This window comes from Propithecus coquereli, unplaced genomic scaffold (genome assembly GCF_000956105.1).
Source record: "Propithecus coquereli isolate 6110/MARCELLA unplaced genomic scaffold, Pcoq_1.0 Scaffold147, whole genome shotgun sequence".
NCBI classification, from domain to species: domain Eukaryota; kingdom Metazoa; phylum Chordata; class Mammalia; order Primates; family Indriidae; genus Propithecus; species Propithecus coquereli.
In genome coordinates, this window is record NW_012139080.1 from 4,360,529 (window position 1) to 4,371,022 (window position 10,494).

Consider the following 10,494-nt stretch of genomic DNA (forward strand, 5'->3'; position numbering starts at 1 on the left):
AGAAAAATTAGCCAAGTGCAGTGGCATATGCCAGTAGTCCCAGCTACTAGGGAGGCTGAGGCAGGAGGATCACTTGAGCCCAGGAGTTTGAGGTTGCTGTGAGCTATGATGATGCCACTGTACTCTAGCCCAAGGGACAGAGCGAGACACTGTCTCAAAAAAAAAAAAAAAAAGGACATAATTGATCAACAGCCAGAAAATCAAAAAAAAAAAAAAAAGGACATAAATGATCAACAGCCAGAAAATTATCAAATCTACCATTTTTGGAAATGGTCAAAGTCAAGATGTAAGTTCATATAACAAAATAAACTAGCCAATTATATTTATACATATAAGAGGCAAATTTAACGAAGCACTATAAGACAGTGGGTTAACTCGAGAATTCTCCATAAATCTACAAATGCAGATTGGTATAGAATATGAAAAACCATAGATAATCACCATCTACTCCTAGTCCTAATACCAATGGTAATAACCTCAAATCACATTTTATAAATGTTTGTCTGATAAATGGGAATAATCAATATTACTTGCTCCCAAAATATATTCTAACCACCTTGGAAAATATTTTAATTAGTGACATAAATAATTAAACAAAAATGAAATTAAAATTTTAAGGAAAGGCTTCATACAAAAATTCCTTAAGATGATAATATGGATTCCTTTATTTACTAAGAAAACTCCAATGACACTGTCATAACAAAAAATAACCTAATATCGATTAACCTTAAGGTAAACCTATTGCAACTGAGCCAGACTTACTTTTACTAAATAAATAAAAATTAGCTGGGCAGAATGGCTCAAACTTATAATCTGAGCACTTCAAGAAGCCAAGGTGGGAGAACTGCTAGAGGCCAGGAGTTCAAGACCAGCCTGGACAATATAGCAAGACCTTGTCTCTACAAAAAAATCAAACAAGCCAGCATCATGGTGTGTGTCTATAGTCCTAGCTACTTAGGAGGCTGAGGTGGAAGGACTGCTTGAGCCCAGGAGTTCACCTGGGTGACAGAGCAAAACACCATCTTGAAAAATAAATAAGTATATAATATTTTTTAAAAATGTCTAAAGCCACCATTGAGAAATTCAGGATCTGGCTGGGTGCACTGGCTCACGCCTGTGATCCTAGCACTCTGGGAGGCCAAGGTGGGAGGATTGCTTGGGTTCAGGAGTTTGAGATCAGCCTGAGCAAGAGAGAGACCCCATCTCTACAAAAAATAGAAAAATTAGCCGGGTGTGGTGGCATGCATCTATAATCCCAGCTACTCAGGAGGCTGAGGCAGGAGAATCACTTAAGCTCAGGAGTTTGAGGTTGCTGTGAGCTAGGCTGATGCCAGGGCACTCTAGCCCAGATGAGAGAGCGAGACTCCATCTCAAAAAAAAAAAAAAAAGAAATTCAGGATCTGATGCCACTACACTCTAGCCCAGGCAACAAAGTGAGACACTGTCAAAAAAAAAAAAAAGAAAGAAAAATTCAGGATCTTATTTTCCAGTCAAAGCACAAATGCTCATTTTTTGACATGGTGTAAAGTCCATAAATTAAGTTGAGGGGCTGGGAAACAAATCATCATTAAAAAACATTCCTATGTTTTGCAATGAACCTATATTCCCAAACCTACCCAAATATGACAACCTGGCAATTGTTCTTCCATCTAAACTGGATTTATGGTAACTAGGTTTCTAGTTCAAGTCTAGTTTTATAAAACGGCAAGATAAAAACTTCAATTTATAAAACTGTATATCAAACACAATTATTACATCATAAAGTTTATTATAATAGAAGCTATTATCTGATATTATCAAGCAGATTGACAGAGCAAAATGGAAAAAATGAGGAATCAAATTAATATGACAAAATCAGTGCTAGCATGTAAGAAAACACAGAAATTGTCACATCATGATCACTGTTTCCATGGTAGCAGACTACTATATCATAAAGATTAGATTATAACACCACTTAAAATGAAAAAAAGAAAAAAGATTCAAGTGAGAAATCTAAAAATAAACTGAAATAATCTATAAATTATTTTCTTAGTAAGCTGATTACGGTTTTTAGTAATCAAATTCTCTAAAATATTAACTGTTATCACTAAAAATACCAGTAAATCCCCAAGTAACAATTCTCTATATATTCCATAATATTGCTTTGTGACTAAAATATTTTCAAAATAGTACCTTTATAAAATGATTGTCAATGAAAAACTCTATAACCATAAGTTAATTTTCTTGAACAAATTCCTCAATAAATTTATCACGAAAAATTAGAAAAGTCAAGGATTATAAATGCTTAAAGTAACATAAAATGTTATCTGTTGAAATATTAAAATGTTTATGCTTTTCACATATATTTATCAATATGTCAAAGGAACAATGATAGCTTAAGGAAGCTTTTTTTTTTACAGTCCTGAAGACAGATGATTTATTAATTAGGACTTTTACAAAGTTACTGCATACTCTAAATCAGAGTCACTTGAAGGGCTTAAAAAAATAGCTCTTCTTTTACCTACTGATCAGAATCTTTGAGGGTGATGCTTTGGAAATATATCTGAATTTTAAGCTTCCTAAGTGTTCTGGGGCACAGCCAAGTTGGGAAATCACAGATCTAAATCTGTCTGTATTACAAAATTTTAACTTTATTCATCTGTTCAGAATGTCTAAAAACGAATGATAGTCTCAGTAAATAAGTATACATTTAAAACACTTGTGACTATTTTTGTGTGAATTGTTAAAGATCAAAAAATATAACAACCAACTAGCCGGTACGGTGGCTCACGCCTGTAATCCTAGCACTTTGGAAGGCTGAGGTGGGAGGATGGCTTCAGGTCAGGAGTTAGAGACCAGCCTGAGCAAGAGCGAGACTCCATCGCTCCAAAAAATAGAAAAATTAACCAGGTGTGGTGGTGCGCCTCTGTAGTCCCAGCTTACTCCGAAGGCTGAGGCAGCATCGCTTGAGCCCAGGAGTTTGAGGTTGCAGTGAGCTTTGATGATGCCACTACTCTCTAGCTGGGGTGACAGAGTGAGACCCTGTCTCAAAACAAAACAAACCAAAAAAATGGTGCTGTGAAAAAAAATGGTGCTGTGAAAGAATTTTTACTGACATAGAAAAATGTTCACAATGTTAAATTTCAATACAGTTTATATAGCATGATCCTATTTCCCCCCTTGAACACACATTCATACATATATATAAACATATAAATATATGAAAGACCCATTGACTAGCCTTAAAAAAATAAAAAAGTTAAAAAAAAATTTTTGAAAGACTCAATTACCAAAAGTGGCTACCTGTCAGTAGTAGAATAAGGATTGTTTCTCTGTACTTTCCAAATTCTATAATTAACATATTTTACTTTTGCAATTAGAAAATTTTAAAATACTAAGATATATTCAATTGTGATACTTTGGGAATTTCAAAAGTCCCAAAAGTTCATTAGAATTCCTGCACATTTGGAATTAACTGGACAATGTGCTTTAACTATTTGTGTGTCTTTTAAATGAATATACAAAGATAACTATAAATTGATCAAAGCATTAAGTGAACACCCACTATGTGCTCAGTATTATGTTAGGCATCATAGGGGTTACAGAAATATAGTGCTTTTGAGTAATTAATGATAATCTTATGAGAAAAATAAATGGAAAAAACATAATACTGCTTTTAAGAAGGTGTTAAGATTCTTAAGTACGTTTTTTGTAACATTTGGGGGATTTTTCTGTAAAAAATGCATTTTAGAAATGACTACTCAAGGGAAATAGTTCATGTACCAATTTTCATTTTAAAATGTATGGTCCTTAAACCAGGCATGGTGGCCTGAGCCTGTAATCCCAGCTAAGGGAGGCTAAAGCAGGAGGATTGTGTGAGCCTAGGTGTTTGAGACCAGACTGGGCAACATAGAGACCTTGTCTCATAAGGAAAAATAATAATAAAATAAAATAAAATGTATCAGCCTTAAAATTAATCTATATCCTGGTACATTTTTTAAAAAAATAACTTTTCAGCAAAGCAAATCAAAAGCACTGTGTTCTAAAGTAAACTCAGCAAATGTTTGCCAAATCAATATTATAATCTACAAAAAAAATATATACTGCTTTCATTTACAAAAATAAGAACTCAGGACAACTTGAAAGTAGACAAACTACATGGTGTCATGAATTCATTCCATCCTGAAGTCACATTAAATTTAATCAGTCTGTTCTCTACTACAATTGTGTCAATTCTGGAATACATGGATTAATAGCTACATCAATTACAGTTTGATTTCTTTTACACACTGTTTAATATATTTAGATAGCCTAAACAATGGACCGAAGGACTTGATCCGTAATTTCCTGAAAAACAAGGGCTGAATGACATACTTTGAAGACAAAGATAAATCTCAAAAAGTAACCCTTGCATTATTAGCAAAATGGTCAGTCAGAACAGAATGAAATTCAACAGTGGCCTGGGGATTCTACTAGAAACTACCTCTCAGCCTCATTCATACACAGCAGCCACACTTAATTGGTCAAAGTCCATGTCAGTCCAATTAGTCCTTGTCTGGGAGTTTTAGAATTGGCACTGAGAAAGAATATCTCCCTCTCTCTCTGATAGCTGAAGCAATAAGATGCAAAATTCAAGGATATTTACCTTTCCTACTTCATGGAGAAAGCTAGTCTGCAGTAAGAGAAAAATGAAGCCAACAGAAGCAAAGATGAGAGACTGAATCCTGATGGTATTTTAGTCCCTGATTTGGGATGCTCCTATCCCACATACCCATCTAAAAATTCTTGTTTTTGCTTAAGCCTTTTTTAGTTGTGTGCTTGTCACTTGCAATTACAAGAATCTTAACTAACATAGCTAATTAGGCATCTTTCATTTTATGTAGAATCAAAAGTCTAGCTATTACCTGACTAAATAACCTAAAGTAAATCATTTAATCTGTCAGACTTTTTTGCTTCCTGTCTGGTCTGCAAACAGGACAATAATGTTCCTCATCCGTTAGCCCCACACAGCTGTTTTGTGGATCAAATGACAGTGTGTGAATACTTTTACATCATAAAGAGTGATTAAACAGTATTATTGGTAATCGTAGTTATTTTTGAATTGCAATTACAAAATGATAACTTTTAAAATTCAAGTATTCATTAATTTATTTAATAGATTTAGTTATTCCTCTTAAGCTGCTTCCACTCTATGCCATAGTTAAAATACACTGTAATAAAGGATTCCAAAAGAATTTCACAAAAAAAAAATCCAGGTGCATACTAGCAGGGTATAACAAAGTGTTCACCATTTTAAAAGCACATCTACTTAATGTTTTTTGTACCATAAAACAAATAATATTGTTAAAGTACATTATGTGAAAAAGAAAACCCATAGTATATATAAAGTACATTGAACTTTGCAAGCAATACTTATTAGAATTTAATACACATTCTCCCTTTTCTCTTTAAGAGAATGGGGTCTCACTATTTTGCCCAGGCTGGAGTGCAATGACTATTCAGGTGCCCCATCATAGCTCACCGTAGCCTCAAACTCCTCCTTGCCTGAAGCCATCCTCCCACCTCAGGCTCCCAGTAGCTGGGACTATAGGCTCTCACCACTGCTCCTGGTTAGAGTACACATTCTGATTTTCAGCCAATAAAGTAAATTTTTTGGAGTCCTAAAAGGGTTCAATGTTGTTTAGGTTTGAAATATTTTAAATGGACAAAGAAAAAAAGGACAAAAGTAAAGAATAAGGGAAATACCCTGATTAGAAAACATAAAGGAGTAATGAAACACCACTTAATCTTGTTACTGGTTCTTATCCACAGGGAATGAACTTCAAAATTTAAATTTAAGTTTTTATTACCAAAACCAGTTCTGGAAGTAAAAGAGTTAACTCTGAAATGATTTTTTAAAATTTTTAATTATTATGGGTATGCAACAATTGTATATCTTCATAGGGTACAAATGATCTTCTGATACAGGCATACAATGTCAATTAATCGAATCAGGGTAAGTGGGGTATCCATCACCTCAAGCATTTAACATTTCTTTGTGTTAGGAACATTCTAATTCTACTCTTTTAGTTATTTTAAAGTACACTTTGACTTATTGATTATATAGTCACTTTGTTGTTCTATCAACTATTGTTCATTCTAACTATATTTTTGCACCCATTAATAATTCCCACTTTATTTGAGAGGATTATTAAAACTACTAAAATCCCCAACAGAAGCAACTCACCTCAAACTGAGTTATATCTCCGTACGAAGGAAAATTTTCAACGACCAAGTACATTAACTTCTGTGCACTGTTTTCACTTTTTCGCACACAATTAAGAAAAGAGCCTCCAAACTTCTCCAGCAGAATTTTCCCGGTTTCATTGAGAATCCGATGCCTCTCTTCTATCAAAGGCATGGAAACGTCTGAGTCAGAACGAAATATATGGCGAACCTGATCCAGGGTCACTGTGGCATAGTACGAGGCACTAGTTAAAGGTATTCCTTTAGGGAGAAAAGAAAATTCAGAGGAGCAATGTCATACTTTTATATTCATTAGATCCTTGCTTTTACAACAGGCAACTAATATGAAACCAAATGACTGTTATCGGAATGCACCGAAAGTGGATGAATAATAAAAGCAAAACTCTCATTTTCTACTTGTTCGTGTCTATTCACCCACTTCTAACTATTGTAATATTACATCAGATGTATTTTGACTTGTAAAATGTTTTATATCTGTCCCTTTGTTCTTCAGGTGTCATTAAAGCGGCATTGTTCAGAAAACTGACTTTTATGCTTAAGCTGCGATAATGACAAATATTAGGATCATTTCCCACTGAATACACCTCTCCTCATACTTCTATTTTAAGCAGAGAGACCTGCAAACACTTCAGGTTCCCCTGGTTAACATATTACTCTATCTCCCAACCTGCTCATTGGGACGCACGCCCCCCTCGCCCGCCCAGTAACCTGGAGCCTCAAAGGCTGTTGGGTCCCACCGAGAAGGGCACCAACCTTCGTCGAGGGCTCTGTTGACTGCGGCGCACAGGGACCAGTACCCACTGTACGTTCTCTCCCTATACTTCACCACACACTTGTGCTCGTTCTGCTCGGACCAAAAGGAGAAGTTGAGAGTGTCTGTTAGGAACACCCAGTTGACCGCGGCCTCGTCTGCCGCCCTGGGGTTCAGCTCGTGAAGGGCCTTCCATCCCTGCACGCGCAGCTCCGGCCCCGACGCCTTGGCCAGCAGCAGCTCGGCCACCCTCCGTACGCCTTCGCTGTCAATGAACACATCCCGACTGTTTTCTGCAATGAATTTAGCAGATTCCCTGGGCGTTAGGAGCCTGTCCATTCTGCCCCTACCCTTTGGGACAGGAAAACGACGCTTTTGACTTCGGGCTGGTCACACGCTCTTCCCTCGCTAGGCGGGGCAAGGTCCAGAGTCCCTCAGCGCCTCGCGCGCCCTACCCACCGTGGGGTCACCGCCCTAAATAAAGTCCTGCCCTCCTAGAAAGTGACACTGAGAACCGAGAGCCGCCAAATTGTAGGATCCCTCCCGTCGCGCTCCCAATTAACTGCAGAGAGCGCCGGCCGCGCGCCGGGCCGAGGCCTCAGGCACTTCCGGGAGAGCGTCCCCGCCCACCCTCGCTCGGGCGCGCGCTGGACCTCCGCTTCCGGCTCCGAAGGTCCGGAAGCCGCTTCGTAGGGTCCAGTGTCCCCCGGCCCGGGGATTGTCCAGCCTGGCATGTGCGGCTAGTTTATTTTGTGCCTCCTCCCACCCCACCGCCTTTGGACAGGTGGGACACGAAGACTGAGTTTGCCGAATTGGCTTGGGTCGCGATGACTGCAACCGGTGTACCGCGTTGCCCTCAGCCGGCTCCCGGTCCTTTCCGTTCCCGGAGGACGAAGTCTGAGCTGTCGGCGACGCCCTGCATCCGGCTTCCTTGGCCGCCACGAGCATTATGGCGGTGGGTCTCGGTGCCGGGTTCTGAGCCTCCCCGCGACTGCGACACTGGGCAGCGGCCTGCCACCCGGCAGGCAGCTAGTTTCTTTTGCTAAATTCCTGGTCTGTTTGGAAGCCGAAAGAACCTTTGATTAGTTGGGAGGTTTGGAGAAATGGGTGAGGAAACAAGTGTATTAAAGTGTTAAATGAACATTGTGTGCCTGACATTGTGCTTACGTACCCCATCTCACCTAGTCAGGGACTTAACAAAAGCGGCTGTTGTGATCCCAGTTTTGCAAGTGAAGCTAACTGGTCCATTGATTAGCCCCCATCACAGCTATGTTTTGGGCTGAGATTCAAACCTTTGATAATCGATCCCCCCCAAATCAAGGACACTTTATGAGCCAATCATTAATGCCAACCATTCTGGTCAACTAGTGACTATATCAATGCCCCTACTAAGGACACCTTAAAAATGAGGAAATAAGTATCACCTTACTACTGCAAACTTTTAAAAATACTTTATAATAGGATGAGAGAGATACGGAAGTCAATTTCGTGCTGATCCAAATTTGCCTGGTGACTCAGTATTAGTATAGATGTATTTTTATTCTTTTTGGAAGACTTAGGTCTCCATGGATAACAAAACGTTCACACCTTTGAAAATCACCTGTTGAAAATAATAAGTAAGTCATCTCTAGTTATCGACAGTAAAGTCTCTTCCTTGGTATTTTTGGAAGATTTGGAGCTTTTTAAGTTTGACAGCTGTGCCTCTAGAGAAGCAGAAGATCTTTATCCCTCCAGTTTCTTCGTTTTGGTAAGAAAAAGGAACTTTTAAGGACTCCACTATGATGTGTTTTCCAGAAAAAGTCACTAGTACACTAATACGATTGTTGAATAAATATAAATCTGTTGGCTTGGGATTTTTCCTTTCTACATCAGCAGCTGTTAAGTCTTGGGAGTCAAATTGATGAGCAAGAAAATCTAGCAATCTAAAAGATTAAATATGAATAATTTAGGCCATTTTCTCTTGCTGAGGCTTGTTGATAGAAAAAGATCAACAACTAGAATTCATACCTATGTTCAGAGTATTGAGTTAGACACTAGAAGTAGCATAAATAAGAATAAAACATGCTTCCTTTTTTTTTTCTGAGATAGATTTCTCACTCTGTCGCCCAGGCTAAGGGCATTATCATAGCTCACTGTGGCCTCGAACTCCTCGGCTCAAGTGATCTTGCCGTCTCAGCCTCCGAAGTAGTTAGGATTACAGGCTTGTGCCACTACACCCAGCTAATTATCTTATTTTTTGTAGAGATGGGGTCTCTCTGTGTTTCCCAGGTTGGTCTTGAACTCCTAGCCTCAAGCGATCCTCCTGCCTCAGCCTCCCAAACTGCTAGGATTACAGGTGTGAGCAACCACACCCAGCCTGCTTTCTTCTTAATATTGAGACAAATCATAAACTTGGTGCGTCTGGGTTTTTATGTTTTGTTTTTTTTTTAAGTATGTCTACAAGATGCTGAGAATACCAAAAGTGAGTTATTTACCTACTGAACATTGTTTCTCTCCTTCATTTCTGATATTGTTCAGGAATCTGTCTCTCTTAACTACAGTCCCTGTAGCTTAGCATCCTCAGCCTCAGGGGTGGTCTGGAGTGGTTAATACCATCTTCTTGCCAGCAACAGAATCAGGATTATGCATGTTCCCCAGTTCACCTCAGTGAGTTGCAAGGATAGGTTTGCGGGATGCTGCCAGAAAAGCTTTTCCTCACTCTTCAAGGAGAACTTCCAGAAGTGATTCATGCTCCCTCTGGACCTGGTTGAGCTTGGATGTAAAGCCTGGAATTGCTGTGGCACTTTTGGTGGAATTTGAAGTCAACACCTGGGGAGGGCAAGGCCAAAAGGATGGCAGAGAAATGGAGCTAGAGTAATGGGATTATGCCAACTCTTCAATCTGTCCTACTTTAAGATCTTCAGTTATGTGAGTTAATAAACTTCTTTATAGTTTAAAGCAGTTTTTGAGTTGGCTTTTTTGTTCCTTCATATGAAAGCTTACAGTCTTACATAGAGAGCAAGGACAGACATGGTATCTGACATCTTATGATCTGGTGGGAAAGGTAAACAATCAAATAATCTGAATAGGATTGTGCTTCAAGCAACAGAAAGCCAGACTATAGTGATTAAAGAAAAGCGGGACTGTTTTTCTCCTATAATAAGTCCCGAGGTCGGCACCCCAGGGCTGGTGCACTTATTTGAGAATGTCAGCAAGGATCTAGGCTCCACCCTTTCTGCCTCACCATCCCTACCTTGTGGCTTTTGTCTTTATGGGTGTAAAATGGCTCTACTTACAGGTTTGTGTCCACAGAAGGAGGAAAATACAAGGAGAAAAGGGCCAAAGCAACATGCTAGCTGACAATGTTTCTTTGAAAACCTTTGCCAGAAGCTCTACCTCATAGGCATAGGCTTTATTTATTTATTTATTTATTTATTTTTGAGACAGAGTCTTGCTCTGTTACCTGGGCTAGAATGCCATGGCGTCAGCCTAGCTCACAGCAACCTCAAACTCCTGGGCTCAAGTGATCCTTTTGCCTC

General features: G+C 38.9%; 1 protein-coding gene across 1 annotated transcript in view; it reads right to left on the reverse strand.

The window, feature by feature from the left end:
• Positions 1–7,559, reverse strand: part of LOC105806821 (chromosome unknown open reading frame, human C9orf64) — a 16,047-nt gene extending 8,488 nt beyond the window's left edge. Inside the window, exons 1-2 of the mRNA XM_012640024.1 lie at positions 6,979–7,559; positions 6,206–6,465 (exon numbers count right to left, since the gene is read on the reverse strand). Of these exons, the coding sequence (XP_012495478.1) occupies positions 6,206–6,465; positions 6,979–7,315 (597 nt within the window). The 5' untranslated portion in view covers positions 7,316–7,559. The remainder of the gene's footprint in view (positions 1–6,205; positions 6,466–6,978) is intronic.
• Positions 7,560–10,494: the final 2,935 nt, after the last annotated feature.